The sequence below is a fragment of the Dermacentor silvarum genome, chromosome 1 (genome assembly GCF_013339745.2).
Source record: "Dermacentor silvarum isolate Dsil-2018 chromosome 1, BIME_Dsil_1.4, whole genome shotgun sequence".
Classification (NCBI taxonomy): Eukaryota; Metazoa; Arthropoda; class Arachnida; order Ixodida; family Ixodidae; genus Dermacentor; species Dermacentor silvarum.
In genome coordinates this window covers 78,249,403-78,269,640 of record NC_051154.1, presented here as the reverse complement: position 1 = coordinate 78,269,640, position 20,238 = coordinate 78,249,403, and the positions used below count along the sequence as shown (strand labels likewise).

The following is a 20,238-nucleotide window of genomic DNA, read 5'->3' as shown; positions in this document are numbered from 1 at the left end:
CACACAAGGCCATTACCGATGTTGAATGCGTTGACACTTTTAACTAATTTCATCCATAATCCAGAAGACTTAGCTATCATCTTCATTTGGCATTGATGAAATTAACTCTAAACTTAATAAACACAAGACACATGGCTGCATCGTGGTTGTCCTTTTTGTTCTCTCAGTCACTCTCTACAGAAACAATGCCGGATGATTAGAAAGTGGGAAAGGTCGTTCCAGTCTACAAAACCGGTAGCAGAAATTCTCCATTAAATTATCGACCCATTTCACTAACAAGCGTGCTGTGCAAGGTCATGGAACATGTCATCTACTCTCAAATCATTGTTTTCTTAGACTGTAATCACTTTTTTCACCCTTCACAACATCGTTTTCGAAAAGGTTTCTCTTGCGAAACCCAATTAGCTCTTTTCATTCATGACTTGCATACTAACCTTGACACCAATGTACAGACTGACGCTATTTTTTTTTTATTTTGCAAAAGCATTTGATAAAGTATCCCACCGGCACCTGCTACTAAAACTTCAACTTCTGAACTTGGACCCTAACGTACTAATCTGGATAAAGGAATACCCGCCGTGGTTGCTCAGTGGCTATGGTGTTGGGCTGCTGAGCACGAGGTCGCGGGATCGAATCCCGGCCACAGCGGCCGCATTTCGATGGTAGCAAAATGTCAAAACCCCATCTCCTTTCCATACACAATTAATAACATGCCGCTAGAACCAGTGCAATCTTATAAGTATCTAGGTGTAAACCTATCTCATGAGTTGTCTTGGCGCGCATATGTCACTAACATTATCTCCGCAGCTAACAAAACTTTAGGCTTTCTGAAACGGAACCTACGGAACATTCCACCAGATGTAAAATTACTAGCTTATAAGTCACTTGTTAGGCCGAAACTAGAATACGCGTCAGCCATCTGGAACCCATGTCAAGCATATCTTATCGATGCATTAGAATCAGTTCAAAATCGTGCTGTTAGGTTAATTCATACCTCATACTGATATGACGTCAGCGTTTCATTTCTGAAATCAGAATCTGGCCTATCAATGCTTTCATGGCGACGTCGCATTTCCAGTCTTTCCCTGTACCATAAGTTCTTCTTTTCTTCCCGTAATCAAGCACCTTACATCAGAGCAGCAGCACGCATATCTCACCGCACCAGCCATCCACTTCAAGTAGCGCGCCCACGTGCTCGGACAACCACCTTCACTGCCTCCTTTTTCTTCCGAACCGTGACAGACTGGAACGGCCTTCCCCCCAACATCGCTACTACCGCCTGCCCATCTTCGTTTATAGAACTTCTCACTGACTATTTTGTTAAATGATTATTTATGACGATGTTTGCACGATTTTATAAAAACCCACCCCTTATGTAATGCCCCTACAGGGGACTTTAAGGTAATAAACTGAACTGAACCGAAAGAATATTTTACCATTCGAAACTTGATTTAGTGTTGCTCTAACTTGAGTGTCCCTTTAAGGTGCTTTTGGCATCAAAGTTTTGATTTTGCATCTTGTCTCACTTGCCAAGCCTCTGGTCTTATGATAAGACTGATTTATTTGATATTTCATAAGTTTAACCTTCCAAATAGCTAACTCAGTATTTGTCTTTAGCATCCCTTTTGAGAGGTAATATTACCAAAAAAAGTATCCTAAGTACTTTTCTTAGTGCTTTAGAACTAGCAATGCTATCTCCAAATTATAGTCGTGAGACAACCACTGTTGCATATTCGCAGCCTACACTTGGTGCTGATTAATTTTAGATGCTTCAGAACATTTCGTGCAAGGCAGTTGTGAATGGTGCTATCACAATTTTAAACTGTTCTGAAGTACCATTCATCCTTCAGAAGAACTTGGCCTAAGTGGTACTTGCTCCGAGGTATAATTGCCACAAAAAAAGGATGCACATAAACTACAGACATGAAAGGAGAGAAGAACCGTCGTCAGAATTGTTTTCTTTTGTGCCTCCATAATGCACATGTTCATGCTGAAAAACAAGAAATTTGTTTCGACGTCTTGAACTTATACTCTTTCTTGCACTCATTCACAGTTAATCATGTGCTACATTGTCTAGTTTTTCTAAAAATGCAGGTGTCACTGGGAAATGTCAAGGAAGAAACTTACACCAAGTCATATGACAAGTTGCCACATGGAATAAACAGTGTAATGGGCCGTGGCGCAAACATTCCACAGGACGCTGGGTATGCCACAATGTAAGTCACTTTCTTCTTGCTTTACTTCAACATTCAGTTTTGTTGAACTTAGAGGTTTAGCATCCTGGTTTATGCATGTATGTGCACTGTAGGTTGTAGGTTTACGTGTGCCTGCCTGTAGCCAGTCGTGGAGAAACTGCAGTGCCATTTGCAGATTTTCTGCATGTTAAGCGTTTGAGGGTAAACTTTTTTCGCCAGCCACAACCCCCCAGGCTCGATTTTTTTTTATTACAGATTTAAAATCTTCAAAGTGACGTATTTCAAAAAGGCTTACTGCAATTTTTTTACAGTGACCATAAAGTGGCAAAAAAAATATTTTCCTTTGGTAAACATGCATTGTTTATTCATGAATACAGAGGGGCTTGCATAACTACTTATAATAAGAGTTTTAAAAAGTAGATACACTGGAATATATATATATTCCGATTCGGCATTTCGGCAATAATCCACATCGAAGGAATTGCCGCTCGACTCACTTGCAGAAGAGCAACCAGTGCACACATCCATAGCATAATCAAATCGTGTATGTGAGCACGCGAAAGAAAACTGTATGGTTGTGCGCTTGTCGGAAAAACAAAATGAGTCAATAACTTGCAGTAATCCGAGGGGCAGTCAGTTTATGCGAGTCTCAAGAAAAAAAAAAAGAACACAGGCATAACAGCATCGTTTGTATATGGCGGCATCATTTGTAATACCAGCGCCTGCCTGTGAACACATGGGAACACTGGTGAGCAATAAACGAGCGAGCATCTAGCGATGATCCTTTGAGAGAATAGAAACCAGATAGACATCAGTTTTTACGAGTGCAACAAACGGAAACAGCCCGCGAGATGAAACCAAAACTAACCGCCATGTGACTGTGCGGACGCGCGAGCGGTCGCAGACTCGCTATCGTAAACAAGCCGTGGAATTAAAACCAGAAGACTATGGAGGGGAAAAAAAATTGTATCCACACAGTGAGCAAATTCGGAATCAGGACGTTCATTAAAGTTTTACATCCATCCATCCATCCATCCACACAGTGTGGCAGCATTTGCTGGGCAATAGAGAGTTGAAATATTTCCATATTTTTCTAACATACGGACGGCACCGTAAATATACGGCATCAACCATTTGGGGCTTGTTCGTGCCGCTGTATATTTACGTTTTTGACTCTCAAAGGTTTTGGCTATAAAGTGGCTGCTATTGCTGTAGTGGATTGAACACTCCAGCTGAGTTTGTACAAGCATGATTACTTGCTTACTGTTACAGGAGCAGTTGTAGATGACTGAATATCGAAATTTAGTGTAGGTAATTTGGTGCGTTATATTGTCACGAAGATAATTAATTCGAGCTCGCCAAAAGAGAACAGCTTTCTTTAATGATGGCCAACACTCAAGAGAACGCACACACAACAGCCTTCTTTAATGAAGGCCAACATTCAAGAGAACGCACGCACACCTGCGCCCTTCGTCGTCTTCTCTCTGGCGATCTTGTGCCCGTAGTGGGCAGCTGACTTATGACGATCGGTGCCTGTAGTAAGTAGGCAGCTTACTTCGCGTCAATATATAGTTTACAGTTTATTTGTCTTAGTCCTTTGACCCATCAAAGTACCATGTGTGGTGGCCATTTGCTGCAGAATATGAATAATTTCAGGAGAATTCAAATAATATACCCAGCTGCTCTATTTTACCTTTCCAGTAAATTTATAAATAAAAATAACAAAACAATTCTATCAAATTGGGCAGCATCTGTGTTGGACTGTATATTGACATTGCCACAATAATAAACGAATGATTTTATCATTAAAAGTAATGTATGTAACCCCAAACCAATTACATTCACTGTTACTGAATACATGCAAAGTTCAGCAATATAAGGTGGAAAAGTAGATAGGTTACACCACTGACTACTTCTTTTGTTTATTTATTCATAGTACAGTGGAAACCTGTAGACACGTTTCTCACTGTTGCATTCTCCCAGTTGCTATGTCGTGTTTTCGCGATCCCGACCTAAAGCTTAATGACTACGAATATGTGCCCATTTGATATGTCGCCATTCTGTAATGTTTCCACATCTTACATTGTATTTGAATCGGTAGTCATGTATGTGTAGCGGTGCAGAGGCAAATTCGGAATTACAAAATGCTGGAAGTACGTGATCGTCAGTCCCGATAACCTTGTCATGGTGCGATTGTAGTTTTTGCTGGCATCCTAAAGTCAGCTTCGCCGCAATACAGCTGTGTTGTGCGGTGAAACATGTTAAGAGTGGAAAGGGGCCATTGTCACGGAACATAGTATGTGTTTCTTACTCTTTCCTTCCCTCAGGAAATGTGCTCATTTTTGGTGTGCTTTAACATTGTATTTCAAGATGTAGTAGTCACAACGTGATACAAAAAATTATAGCCTGATCAATGGTGTTGAATAGATGTAAAGCAGCAATAATCAGTCAGAGAATTTTTGAGAATTCTTATGTGAAACTTCAAGGAAGCACCTCAAGAAACAGGAATGAAAAATTTGCTATTTTTGGTCTAAGTACTGACAGTAAAATGACATCTGAAATATACAAAATATGAACCTGGCTCATAGTTCCCAACTTTAGTAAGTCAGACTACGCAAAGAAATTATTATGCAGATTTGTTGGCATCAGTACTAGCCATAATGATGCCCAAGCTATGCAGGAAAGCAGTAGCTTTGCATATATGAAAACAGGTAATTTCTTATTGCAGGGAGCATTTGTTTTTACTCATTGCGAAATGGTTGGCAGGTCAGTGAGCATGCAGAAGCCGCCTCAAACTTGAACATTGCATTTGATCAGCTTTTCTGTGCAAGCAAGCTCATCTGCGCATTCAACTGCCACTGGAGCCTCCATATGCTTTGCTCAGTTCCTGTACAGTACTGTACGGTAATGTGGAATGTTGCAAAATATTGTGTAGTAATGAATAACGGCACTTGCACAGGTGGTGTTCAAAATATAAGAGATTAGACTGCTAGTCAAGCTTTGGTTGAAGGTTGGTCTGAAATCGATTCTGTGCTCTTGTGTGAGTGAAAACCCTACATGATGGGAATGAATGCTCGTAATAATTTGTACATACGCTGTTGAAGCGCTGATGGATAAAAGCAACCCACGTTGAGGAAAATAAAGTTTCACTTGATATTAGTCAAACACAATTATCAAAATAACACGCCCTCATGGGCATCTACCATTGCTTGAGACATTGTTAAAACTAGACGTCGGATCAGAAAATTAGACAACCCAGCAGAAGATTCTGTGTTTTCACTGCTGCTGTCATTTAAAAATTATTTTGCAAAGTCGACCAAACCGCAAATTTTGCGTCATTTTATTGAAGTGCTAGGAGCACTGGAAGCTAGTTTTCGACATTACTTCCTGGTGAAGTTTTATATTTTTCCCGACTGCCCATTCTGCCAAAAATGATCAAGTCTGAGCATTAGTTGAAGTTCAGTAATCCTTTCAGACGGTGCATGGCGTTGCTAGTAGAACTTCAATGAAGCTGTGTAACAACGTGTAGAAAAAGTCGATCAGATTGATAGATTTCTGTAGGCCTGGTAAGGAAAGAGTTAATTATTAAATACATGTGCGCAGAGCTGTTCCTGACGTTTTTGTGTCGTTTTGGGGCCTTCCTTACTGTAGCGTTTTCCCGACTGTTACTGTATTTACTCGATTGTAACGTGAGTTTCTAAAATTGTTTTCGTTGCTTGAAGTCAACCCACGCGTTACATTCGAAGCACGGAAAAATTGACCTTTTTTAAACAAATATTCTAAATCCCGAGGTATTTAGCGTTACGTTGGCAACCTTTACCTTTACATCTCGATCCAACTCATAGACAAGTCGACTGAAGTCTGAATGTTCTTGGGATCGGCGCCATTTTCGCTGGGCTTGTGAGTATGGTCCCTGGAGTAGCTTTGCTAGTCTTCTGTCTCTGTGTGCCGCCACGGCTGTTCCATGATGCTTGCGGCGGTGGTGCTGCGAGTGATCGGAGCGTCTGTCGCAACCGCCCTGAATCTCCAGAATGGAGGCAGCTGGGGCTACTTCGGCTCATTCAGCTGCTGTAAATTGCACACTGTCGGGCTTTCTGAGCGATAGCAAGACCGTTGTTCCTTAGAAATACCATTATAGCCGAATACTGAACGTTCGAGAGCAGTAAAACAAAAATACAAGTTTGCGTATTTACTATTCTGTACCTTTGGGGAGCCGAATAAACAACAAATAAGTGGCCGTGACACACATTTCCTATCTTCATAAACTCTTTCACATATAGGAATGACCACGGAAAATCTTGTTTAACCAATCTGTTGTGTGTAAGTGTGAATTAATACTCAAAATATAGGAATGAAATGTTCATATATACCATATCGATTTTCCCTTTTTTTCCTCTGTTACACCTTTTAAGGTATATTTATGGAAGAGGCGGACGTTACTTGTGTGTCAAATATTTAACTGCAACACTAGTGCATTTCTAGCCGCTTTTGGAGGAGGTTATATCGAGTGTAAATGCTCCTTGTCTTAAGCTTTCTGCCAAGTAGACATGAATTCCCTGTACTGATCGACTTTATAATTTCACAATTGGATCATATGCACCTTAATTTGATTAAATAAAAACTTAATTTGTGGATGTTTTTGATTCGCCACCTGTACATTGTGATTTGTCGTACGTGCTACATAAAAGTTTTTTCAAGCATGAAAGAAGCCCGCGATCACACGCAAAGTTGCTGCGCGACTGGCCACTTGAGACACTTTGCGTGTATTCACAGGCTTCTTTCGCGCTCGGAAAAACATTTTTATGTAGCACGTATTGAGCAACAGAAAGCTGTATTGGGAGTTTTTCATGTTGCTCTTCAATCTTCTCATTGATACCTTTCATCTAATTATAAAATTTGAGAATTTGATTAATTTATTTAAACTAATTATGTAATTAGGCGTAATGAAAAAAAATAATCTGAATATCTCCAAGTGACGGCAAACAACATTACCTTAGTTTTGTCCAGCTACGTTACATTTGCATATTTTAAAATCTTGGGGCATGATAGTTCGGATATATCCAGTTATATGCCCTGTATATCCAGTTAAAAATACTAAGGCAGCATCATGACCATGAGCACATGCCTAGTGGCCCAAGTAAGAAGACAACTTGGGTCACTGGATTGGTGTGTCAGACTAGATCGATAGACTCAAAGAGCCTAAAGCAGGCAAAGAAGGCTTGACATTAAAATAAATGCCCTATTATTAACAGCGGAGCTGTTTAAGCTGGCCGTTAGTCCATCCGTCGCAGACAAAAAATGTGGGCTGATCCTGGCGGTAGTGCAGAAAGGGACCAAGCGCAATGGCACATGCCCTGTGAACTAGCCAAGTTGAGCCCGGCCAAGTCTAGCTAAGCATGGTTGGGCCTACTTAAGCTTAGTCAGTCATCGATAGTCAAACAATAGCTAATAGATAATCAATCAATAAATTCAGGAAAATCTGGGGGTGACTTGGTAGTGCTTAGCCTGGTCCAAATAAAATGGGCAGATGACTCTGAATACTGGTAAATGTTACCGTGTGCAGTTTACAAAGAAAAAAAAATTCCCCAGTTCCTATTGCATAAATAATATTGCACACAGTACTACTGAGCACGTTAACTACCTCGGAGTTACGTTTTCTGAAACGCTTGACTGGTCTAATCATGTTAACTCAATTAGCGCGAAATCTTGCCGTCTTCTTCACTTTTTCCGACCAAATATACGAAAGCAAAACTGGTATTGACAAAACACTGTTCATTAAGGAGCCGCATTACGTTTCATCTAGGAGATGAACGCTAACAAAATTAGATCTTATCAGTGCCATACCAATGTGTTTAAATATTTATTGTTTTCCTAACGCGATTAACGATTGGAATGAGCTCCCTAATAAAGTGATGGCAGCATGTAGTATTGAAAATGCTATTGAGAGTCATATTCTTTAAATATTCTGTTATTCATTTCTGAACATACGCTGCTGTGTGCACTGTTTATATTTTTATTTTTCTTCTCTAGATGTTACTGTACTCTTCGTTAGTTTGTCTTCCACTAATGCAAATTTCAAGGCTTAACGGATGTTGCATTTACTGATGTATTCTTTTGATATTGCTGAACATTTTTTCATTGTAACCCCCTGTATTTTAACCCCCCTACGATAATGCCCTACAGGCGATGTAGGTATACCGAATAAATGAATAAATAAATAAATAAATACGTAGCCAATGCCTTGCGATAGCCAATCAATAGGTAATCGATAATCGATCAGTAATCAATAAATTCCGGAAAATGCTGGTAGTGATACTTGGTAGTGCTTAGCCTAGCCCAAACGCCAGGACTAGCTAGGTGCCCATCAGCTCCACTGTCTCTTTAGCATTGCTCCTCCAGTGCAAGCTACGCTCATTTTTTACCTGTTTTATTTCAAAAAGCGGTGAGCATTATCAAGTTGATAGAATCCACAGTTCCCTACAATAACCCATCTGATGACATCCACGATACCCACATCACATGGAATTATAAAATCAAGGTTTCTGATTTTTGCATTAGATATATGCCCAGAGACATCCAGACATTTCCACTTTTTGTCCCTTCTTGTCTGCTTGGCTTTGCTTAGCAATATTTTGTTTTTGTGACAGATGTTTATTGATGGAGATATGTTCATTTATGTCAGTCTAGGTTACTTGAATTCAGTTTTGCTTTCTTTTTGTGGGAAGTCATATTACAGCTGAACCTCGTTATAACGGTCTCATTGCACACGAAAATATGTTCGTTATAGCTGATATTCGTTATAAGCATACACACAGATATTGATGAGATAAAGGATCACGCTCAGGTACAAGTGAAAGAAACACCTTCGATGGGCCAGCAAAGGATGTTCTGTGGATTTTATGACCTGTTGGCATCTTGCTATGTTGATATGAGGTACGAGAACAACAGTAAATTACATAAACTTGCTCTGTACTGCCGCAAATGCGCAACCATGTAATCAGCGTTATTGCAAGAGATTGGCACATTGGCTTGCCGACTGTGGTCCAACCAAACCAGGCCGCTGGTCAAAACATGCACGCTGCCTATAAACTTTTCGGACATAGAGGGGACTGCACATTGATCCGTACTGCACTTCTGTGGCTGTCAGTCTAGCCTGTGCGTCTGACCTCACACTGATAGCCGATACGGTCTACGAGTGCCAGCATTAAAATGCGCATGCCACCAACAGACTTAGTGATATGATTGCTACGCCAATTGTGCCAAGAGGTGAAACCTGCTACATTCTGCTACATTTGGTCAAAAATTGAGTAATTTGCGCCGAGCCTGTGCCAAGACATTTTTTGGTCTTTTGGAGAAACAGAAGATGGCAAAGATGCGGCTTACTTATAGTCATAAGTTTAATTGCCATTTGCACCACAGTTGAAAGATATATTTTTGCCCGCACTAATAGCTCAGTTACGAAGATGTGTGCCCTGCCATGAACTGCAGTGCTATTCATCTCGCGATGCAAGAGCATGTGCGTAACATCCACTCATGTAGAAACGGCTGGCACCATATGCGAAAATGGGCAAGTTGGCACAAAGCTTCGTGTATTGACACCGATGCACACAAATCGTCATTCCACAAATTTGATTACACACGTTAGCTCACGACGTCTATTGTGTCTGCTGTGCAAGCCTAAGACCGAGGCCATATGTACTGCACCAACATGCTTTTATTTTGTGAAGGAATCTATTTGTATTTTATATGAAGTCGATGAGAAAATTGCAGTTTTGTTCAACACGTGCAGATGATAAGCGCTTGTGGCCATGATAGGTGAACTCGCGCGAAATTGAACGGAGAAGGCTACATTAGTGCGGCAGCAGCGTGACATGTGCTGTTCAAACGACTAAGGGCGGTTTTCTCATGTGAGTGCATCTATGGCCGGCAACTTAGACAAGTACTGCAGTTAGTGAGTGAAGGCACTAGCATGCGGATGAAGCTTGACGTGCCTTTCAAGTTGCTCGTGGATGGCAACCAAAACGAAGCTATATATGCCCATACTCGACTAAACAAAGCTAAAACAGATGAGGACGAAGAAAGGTAGATATACACAAGTCCTTATCGTCCCCATCTGTTTTAACGCTGTTTTGTCATGAATGTTTAACTATCGTATTCACCTGATTCTAATGGGCACCCAATTTTTGAGGGCATAAAATAAAATAAAAGTGCACCTGAATGTGACATACCACCCATTCATATAAGAAAAATGTTCTATGCCCTCCAAGTTCGTGATCAGAAAGAACAAGATGTGCAGAATTTGCCTTCACATACGGGAATTTCTGTTTTTAATGAGCTTTCATTATTTGTGCTTCATTAAAAAAAATTAAATTCTGAGGTTTTACGTGCCAAAACCATGATACTCTGGTTTAATTTTAACCACCTGGGGTTCTTTAACATGCAACCAATGCACAGTACATGGGCTTTCAAAATCTGGGTTGTCCTTTTGCTGCCATCATCCGTGGAAGCACTGCAGTTAAGTGCTTGTTCATACGAATTTAGGTATTGTTCTCACATGTGTGCTAGAATTTCCAATTCCAAATTGTCTAGGTTTTCGAGCAGCATGTTTCCGAATTCTAATGGTCTACTGTGCGATGGAAATAACTGTACATGAAGGTGTTCGTACATGGGTAATAAAGTTTATCAGAACTATGTGTAACGGATGGTTTAGCAAAAATAAAGTATGTTGTTTTTGACAAGCGGCAAGAAGAGTTAATTATGCGGTGCAAAAGTTCTAATGATTCTATATTGCAACGTCTGGAAAGTGAAGTTAAGTTTAATGAAAAGAATGCGGAAGGTGGAGGAAAAATATGGTCATATTTGCAATAGATAAAACAAATAGCCCTTTTTTTTTAAGCACTTTGTAGGTTTTCAATAACACATACCTTAAAGAGGCACCAAAAAGTTGTAGCATAGTCAAATAAGGGACAGAAAAGTGTTTTATACGTCAGTAAATTTCTTTGTCTCCTGCAGTTTTCATTTGAAACCGAACGATCATCTTTAGTTCTTATCTGTCAGTGGCACGCTAACATCAGTCGTGCTTCAGTATATTGACAGCAATACGATGTAATTTTTGTTTAATGGCTTTCCTGAAATCTTTCTTTAGGTGCAACCTTGGGCAGTATTCTCGAAAGATTACATTAGTGATATTTGGTGTGACTTGGCACAAGACGCATTGGTGTTACGGGCGACAGCGCTCCTGGCTTAGTGGCAAGACAATGTTCTTGGCAGTGTATGAGTAACACTGTCAGCCACAAGCACTGTGCCAGGAATGCTGTCATCTGTAGTCACTGACGGGTTAGTGCCAAGTCAGTCAAAATCTTGCAAAAGTGATTGTGTTCCGAAGAGTGGGGATTTGAAAATACTGCCTCAGTAGTCTTAGAACTTCCACATTCATATTTGGGTCATTCCATGCTAACTGTCCCAACATTGGCACAGCCATCTGCAATTTCTTTTAAAACATTTTAGGCCCTTTAGGATAATGTGAAATGTCATTTCATAAAATATTTTCTTGCGAAGAAAATTTTTCACCGGCTCTAGCACCACAGGAACTTTCTCAAAGGCACAAATGTATGTCATAAAAGACATTGGCAAAAACCACATTACTTCACCTAAAATGCTATTCATAGATTATTATTTATTCCTCTATTTTTTTTATATGCTGTTAAATCAGAGCAGAATAGTCCACATTTGGGAATTTTTCAAAATGGTTTCACACACAAAAAAAATTACACCATCTTCCCGTAGGGGAACCTTGAGTAGTATGCGAAGCAGCCATGGGGTCGACTCAAGTTCCCATTAGTTTTCAGTTCGTCATTTCCGTTAGGTTGAAGTACGTAGCTACCGTTATATTTACCATGCGTTGCGGGAGGAGAATGAGCGGAGTGCGCGCGCGCGTCATTATACCGCGAGCTACAGTGGCGCCCCCTAGTGGAGTATGCAGCGCCTACCGTCGCGCCTCTAACCTAAGCTGCTTCGCATTATCGCGCGCGGAGCCGCAGGTGTTGCCATTCGTTGCGTAATCCGGAGAGGAGGAATGCCGAGAGGATAGGAGATGAGACAAGAAGAGGAGGGGGAGGAGGATGCGCATGCGCAGTAGGGGTGTGGACGCCGCACGGTGGATGGATGGATGGATTGAGGGACATAGCCCCGACCATAAGCTGCTTCGCATCTAAAACTTTATATCAGCTAAGTACCCAGGTGTTTGCAAAAAATATTTTCAGATGGACCTAATGTGCAGTAGGCACACTAGTGATGATAATTATGTAAAAGAGTAATTTTTGCCATATGCTTAGCTGCCAATTTAACATTGAGGTGGTCTTAGTAAAAGTGCACTAAATAACACATCTGATGGCACTTTGTATTGTTTCTAAATTGAAAAATATTTATCACCTTCTTTTTTGTTCTTTAAGTTTGTATCATGTTTAATCTTCGCCGCAAAGCGGGTGGCAAACGTGGCAAAGCGGGTGGCAAATCTGGGCGGCAAACGTGAAATGCATGGACACGAGCATTACTGTGCCAATAGAGGGGTGTCTGTAGGGGAGCCTAGACTGCTTCTAAGTTGTTTTCTTTACTACTGGGGTAGTTACGAGCAGCCTTAGTCAAGCAGAAATACAACTGCATGTTGCGTTCTGTTGTGCACTTGCTTGGCATCTTTACGTGGCACCAGGAAGAGCATCAACACTGATTTATTTACTGTATGACTACCTGCACTAAAAGGTTAATGTTGGGAAAGGTGGCGTAATTTAGAAAAATATTAATCAGATTAAGATATAACTCATTTTATGAGTCACTACAACGCTGTTCGAACGTGCCTGCCAAGTAGTGTAGGCTTCGAAGGTGTTGTGTCCCATCATGTTTAGGTATGTTTAACCTGGAGCTGCCATCTAAAAAAAAAAGATAAAGATGTTTTGTAGTTTTGTCATTATGCTTGAGAAGGAATCTGAAAAAAGTAAGTGCTGTTGCTATATTCATTCGTTTTGAGCATGAGCTGCAGCATTGAGGCAGTGGTGAGTATTGTGTAAAGGGAGAGGACCTGGGTGCTGCTATGGATATCTCAAGTGAGTTGGGCTATAGTACAAAGCCATGTCCTTTATTCTGAACAAAAGCAAATACTTTTGTTGCGATAGCAATTATATGGACACTCCAGGTGAATTTCCACAGTCGGTGTTGCCGTGATGTTCCATATAAAGTCCAAGTGCGATAACATTATGCCTGTGCACCATATGCTGTAGGTGCGAGTGAAAGCTTGCGAGAGTGAGCCAAAGATGGTGGCTTGATGTGGCGGCGTCTTCTCGCGCTAGCAAGGGAGGAATGCAGGGAGGGTGCGCGTTGTCTTTTCATGCGCTCAAGGAGAATAGTAGGGAGGGGGGGGGGGGGTGAAGGGGGCAGGTTAGTGCACATCTCCACATTACTCCAGCTGCAGCGGCTTAGCACGGTTGCGCGCATCTCACAGGCAATCTGCGGTGGGATCAAAGGCTGGTGGACCTGCGATAGCTCATGGCTTCGCGTGCACTGTGTTCTCGCCTGCCTAGTTCATGTTGAAACAAGAGGCAGCACAAAGGAATTCGGGCTCGCTGCTGCTGACCGCTCTTCATCACGCCAGCGTTCCGACAGTGAATGTCCGCGGCCATCGAGTGAGATGTGTTCGTGTTTGCCTGTGCGCGTGACATGCTTGTTAATTTAGTTATTAGGCAAATGTTTACAGCAGTTTATGCAGCTGATAAAACGGCTAACCTTACTTTGTATAGCTGTCTAGTAATTTGCTATCGCGATCAGTGCTTCGCCTTTCGGGCTAAACTGTGACTTTTTTGTTTTTTGTTGCTGGCAGTTCTTATGCTGCAGTGCAGTGCTATGATAAGGTTCAGCGTCATCAGTATTTATTTTCCAAAATTCGGCATACTTTTTCCAGTTTTTAGTTCCCCTCAGAAAATTGTTTTTTGTCAGCAAACATACTTGAGATGAATTTTCACCAGCTTTCTTTGTGATGTATTTTCTTTAAGGTTACCATTTATTTTCACTGCCTGCCTAGTTAATAAATTCTTTTTGTGCTCAAACATGCTGTATGACGGCATATCCTGCTCTCTAACACTGTAGTTGTGTCCAGTACACAGAATAACAAAGTTTTCGTGCAGCAATCTAGCAAGCAGACAGTGCCCACACGGCACTGTGACAGTGCAGGAAATCAGAATGTGTGCTGTGGGGTCTCACATGTGCTCTTGGGACAAAGGAACGACAACACAGTAGTGCAAACAATCAAAAGGGCATTTATTGCACCTTTCATACACTAATACATGCTAGCCAAATTTCTACCAATAGAACATTCACATGGGCGCGCGACAAATCAAGGACGTCCGACTCACTGCGACCAGGATAGCGAGCGAATATGTTCGCCCCATGCTATGACACCATCGCCTAGTCGTTCACGTGTACGGTCACGCGAACGGTGGCGCGTTCGAACTATTCGTGTTCGTCCATACCGGTGTCCTGCTCTTAGCCTCGCGAGACGGTCCCGCGAAGCAGGCCGGCGCACACGCGAAGCGTTCGTGCGTGTTGGTCGCCAATCCCAAGGCAAAGAAGAAGCGCCTTCGACCTTTTTCTCCCAAGTCACCCCGCCGTTCGGTGGCGTTAGCATCGCGACACTCGCGCCATCTCTCGCAACGCGCCGCAACCACTACGACCGCCTACGGTGCTTAGCCACACGGAGAAGCCGGACTACAGGAGACGCGAGCTATGTGGAGAAAACAACATCAGGGGACGCGCGACAGTTACGCATCCCCACAGTGCATTTGGTATTTCAACACAAATAGAATGTGACTTTATTTGTTACATTATGTGAGCACAAAGCACTAATGAATAAAAATAAAGCAATGGCTACATATGGCATTGCATCAGTGGACTTGTCCAGTTCATGCACCACAATGGCTGTAGTGAAAAGACTAAGGACCCGGGCCAGTGCTTCCTCTTCTTGTTTTCAGCACAGCGACAGGCAAAATGTAGGCAAAAAATAAAAAGAAGCAAAATTACTTAGGTAGCAGGCTGACATGTAACCTTCGCCTCACCCTGCTCTACATCAAAACACCTGTAGGCTTGTAGCTCTGTGCTGACCGTTGTATTAACTGTCTGATAAATGTTCTTTCACTGAACCCTTTTGGTTCAAATGAGTTGCTGAAAAAAATTCAGCGGGCCTCTTTGTTTTTAGGTTTAAACCGAAAATCCTGAACCCTAGCTATAAAATATAAAAGATTGAACTATTTTTCAGTGTTCGCACACTTCACTAATGATTAAAAAAAAAAAAAACAGCACCCAATGAGCCATATGCACTGATCAAGTACTCTGTACACAGTGCAGGGAAGTTTTTTTGTGTCAGTGTGTGGCAGTATGCCCGTAGGTTTGTGCAGCCTTGGCTTAGGCACATTGTTCTTGAATTGATTCTGGAAAAGCCTCACGTCACTCGGCAGGGACGTTCAAAATAGATGGTGCTGACTCGTTAAAATATTTATCTTAAGGGGATGAATATTTTGTTAGTTATTGCACCTTTCCTCATGTTAACCTTTTAGCTTGGGTAGTCAAAATAAACACATCGGCATCAATGCGCTTCCTGTTGCCGTGGGAAGATATCAAGCAGGTTGACAATAGACAGCGACACGCATTTGTAGTTCTGCTTGACTGAGGCTGCTCTTAACTACCCAGCAGTAAAGAAAACAGCTTAGAAGCAGTCTAGGCACCCCTCTTTCGGCACAGGAATGCTCGTGGCCATGCATTTATATTTGCCGCTAAACAGCGAAGAGGGAACATGATGCAAATTTCGACACCAGTGAGAAACAAATTCAAAATTTTTTTCTCTCTTAAAACAAAAAGTAATCTGATAAAACCAATACAGCGTGTGATCGTATGCACTATTTGATGTATTTTAACAAGGACTACCTCAGTGTTCATTTGGCAAATAAACATATGCCAAAAATGAGTTTTTTGCATATTTATCGTCATTTGTGCGCACTGCTAAACAACATATCACCATGAAAACATTTTTATCGGATAAGGTACAGCTTCTGGGTACTTAGCTGATATAAAATCTAGTTTTTGTGTAAAACCATTTTTTGTTTCTAAAAAAGAAATCTCAGATAGGATCATTTTGCCCAGATTTAATAAGGCATACAAAAAATGGAGGAATAGTTCATAATTTATAAACGCCATTTAAGTGTATGGCCTCACTTAATATTTGAGAAAAATAAGTCTTGTTCTCATAATGAAGTAATGTGGTTTTATTGCGATCAAAAATTATATGGACACTCTAGGCGAAATGTCGCCACCTCCGCGTTAGCGTTAGGTTTCATATAAAATGCAAGTGCGATATTCTGTCGTGTGCCATACGCTAAAATGTAAAATGTGTGAGGGTGAGCCGAGAAGGATGGTAGCTTGATGCACGCCTAGTGCTCCAAGTCATGTAATAAAGTGCGTGCAAGTGTTGTGACGCCATGCTTGTTCATTTAATTAGTAAAAAAATGTTTACTACTACGATCAATAAAACTACGAACCTTACTTCACTTCCTGTAGTTGTCTTAATACTTTGCTATTGCTATTAATGCTTTGCCTCTAGAGTAAAGCTGAGACTTTTTTGACAATGCCTTTTATGACACACTTTTGTGCTTTACAAGTAACTTCCCATGGCGCTTGAGCCAGTGATAAATTTTCTTCACAAAATATATTTCATGAAATTACTTCGTGCTTTACTGAAGGATCTAAAATTTTCAAAAACAAATCGCAGATGGCCGAGCACCCAGGTTGGGACAGCTGGCATCGAATGACCCATTTCTAAACTATTGCTTCAGTTCTGCTGTTTCCCTTGTAGCCGTCTTCAGTTCCTTGCATGAAGTCATCCGTGTAGGCTTTGTGCCGGGACTACACTAACTTGTGGCACATTTGGCATCTGGCAAAATGTGAAAAATGGTGTCATATTTATGCGGTTCTACTGTGCTTGCAGTGAGTCTGGCATGAGTGAGTGCTTGCATTTGGCATCTGGCAAAATGTGAAAACTGGTGTCATATTTATGCGGTTCTACTGTGCTTGCAGTGAGCGTACACTTTCCTGTTTTTCTGTGAGCATGAACATTAAGTGTTGGCTATTGTTTTGTTTTTGCAGGTCAAATGGAGTCAGGCTGGCATGTGGGAAGCTGATAAGGCGCAAACCGTTAGATACCGTCCTTTTGTATAATGAGTATATTGTGTATAACACTAATCAGGTGAAGATGACATACCTCGTTAAGGTGAAATTTGAAAAAGAGAGTGCCCAAAAATAACCACGTACAGCACACATATTTTCCCACTGTTTTCAACTGTGATAATTATTGCTCTTTGTGCATTGGCCTTTCAGGTGCAGCCTGCAGAAGTGTGTTTTTAATCCTTTTCTCTCCGCCGTTAAATTTTTTTTTTTTTTTTGTGCAATATCTGAAAAAGTCCAGAGCATTTCTCACTATGTAAAAGATACTCCAGTCATTTTGTCATGTCTTGTAAAGCATTTACTGATGTGCAAAGTTCACATTCAAGAATTTTAAAAAACTATTTATTCACATTGCGAAACTGTTTTACACTTAAGTGTGTTTTCCCTTTTGTATTTTAAGGTTCCCTTTTGTATTTTAAGGTCTTTTAATGCCTAAAATTAAAAAGTACTGTTTGACAAGCAAGGATAGCATGCCCATTACATCATATTTTTTATAATCTTCATTTGTGTTGGCGTGTTCATATTTTTCATTTGTGTGTTGACGTGTTCATTTGTGTTGTGTGATACCATGTTTGTAAAAAGCATCCTTATAGATGACTCCTGCTACATATGTAACGGGTAAAACAAATTTTTGATGGTTATATATGTGCACATTGAAGTGCTGCATGTTGCCATCTGTTGTTCCACATTTTCTGTTTGAGTTTATGAATAAAAATTTTTCTTTACATTTTTAGTGCAAAATCGGGCCTTGTATGTGGTGGTGTCTGCTGTGAAAGTCGGGAGACTGACTTCCAATGCATATTGGCTTATACTTCTATCCATGTTTGGCAATCAGCAGTGTTTTCCAATAAGATAAAAAAGAAACATTACAGCAGAACCCATCTGGCGATGAATGTCGATGTTAGTGCTATTAGCATTGAAGCAGTGTAGCGACACACCGTAATGCCACTGCAGAGATACGTCATGTATGAGGTGTGTGTGCCCCGCTGGGCTCCTCTCTTGCACTTCCCTCTTAAAGCCCCTGGAAAAAAACTAGATAGCACCATTTGTGTCAGTGTGCAGGCACCTCCTCTCGTGCATTTTGTAGATTGTAAATCAAGTTAGTTGAGGAGCGCAGCCCGTTGAGCATGGCCCTTGGCCAGAAAGATGGGCTTGTGCAATTATCCCGCTAGGGCACACCAGGGCAGTGCGGTTCGGAGCGGTGTAGTCGGAGAGGTTCGACAGTAGGAAAAATGCGAAAAGGTAACATTAAGAACGGCAACGGAATGTATGTAGAAGCAAGGGGCGGGATTTTTGTAGTGCCTGAAAGTGTAAAACATATTCGGTATTCAATCAGTCAATATACAGAAGTGCTCGCTCTGTGTTAAGAGGCATGATATAAATCCCGAGAAAGAAACCTATTTGTTCAGAATCTTTAAACAGAAGTTTATATGCCGATGGTGTGATTATGACTTGTTAACTATTTTAGGGGTACACCGTGTCATGGAAGTGCTTTATAGATGATTTAAGTCAGCTAAGCGCTTGTACTCGCAAAAACCATCCCCGCAAGCAAGCAGGGCCGAACGCGAGTGTGTTTACATGCAGCCGCGCTCAGCGTTGACGCTGCTGAAGGCAGCACCACTGCGCTGGAAATGGACATCCAGGTAAGCTCGGCGGCGCTGAGAAATCGCACGGTTTCAAACGTGACGCACCATGTTTTTAGAAGGTCAAGCAAGCGCCATCTGGAATGTCTACTCACTTTTAAGTTGTTTACTTTGTGGGACGCAGCACCGGCGCCGAAGACACAGCTCCCGCGCTAGCGAGCGCGTGCCAGCCGAGCCCGGCCGTGCTCGTGGCTCTCGCGTCCGTAGTGTCCTTGCGGGCACCAAAGAGCTTCTAGGAGAGGAGGCGAAGGGGTGCAGTAGGCACTACTTTAGTTTTTTTCCAGGGGCTTTATTCCCTCTGGGCAGGCTGCGCCATCTAGTGGTGCTGCCACAAAGTCCATGTGTAGCACGTGTGTGAATATATATTTAGACAAGATTGTCTAAATATATATTCTTTCATTTCCTTTTGTTTATCCTTATCTCTGTTTTTAAAGGACTTTTTGAAGAATGGCACATAATTAGTCACCCAAGTTGGTGTTGAGCAGGTCCATTGATAAGTGGGCACATACCCAGTGACCAAAGTTGGCATCAAAGAGATTCATTGAAGACGGTACACACCCAGTGTTGCATACCCAACGAAAAATTGGTCCGACACTTGGTTTCCAACCCTGTTTCTCTCAGCACAGCAGCCTAATTCTCTACTCATTAGACCAGGGGTTCTCAAGCATGTTCGTTCCAGGGTACCCTGCTAAGCTCCGTGAGGCGCCAAGGAACTCCCCACCCCTAATAGAGAGGCTAGGCTTAGCGTGCAACATGTTTGGGGCCAACGGTGGTGCTTGGCAGCATGCAGGAAGGAAATCTGCTAGCCTTGGCAAGCCAACCTCCTCTGGAAGCCGCCCCTCCCTCTCTCTGGGGCCTTGTGCGTGGTGCCTTTTGGGTAGGAATAGGCCCACAATGTTGCCAGACCATTCGTGAATGTTACGTATTAACTTTTAGCGGCTCCTGCCGTCACAGGCTTGGAGGCACATATCCGGGTGGTTTTCTGCTACGGAGCGCGTCGTTCTTCGCTTCAAATGCAATGCCTTGAAACGTGGAGCAAGACGGGGGCGCCCGACTCATGAAGACAGAAAATTTTCAAGGCGTCACGTGCGCTTACCACCGCGGTTGGTGGAGTTGCCAGCGCCCTCGCCTCGAAACCCGTC

At 41.9% G+C, this 20,238-nt stretch overlaps 1 protein-coding gene across 1 annotated transcript in view; it reads left to right on the top strand.

Annotated features, from left to right (window-relative positions):
* LOC119431128 (poly [ADP-ribose] polymerase 2) overlaps nt 1–18,405 on the top strand; it is a 73,381-nt gene extending 54,976 nt beyond the window's left edge. The window contains exon 13 of the mRNA XM_049664343.1: nt 17,376–18,405. Coding sequence (XP_049520300.1) covers nt 17,376–17,532 — 157 coding nt within the window. The 3' untranslated portion in view covers nt 17,533–18,405. The remainder of the gene's footprint in view (nt 1–17,375) is intronic.
* The last annotated feature ends 1,833 nt before the right edge of the window (nt 18,406–20,238 follow it).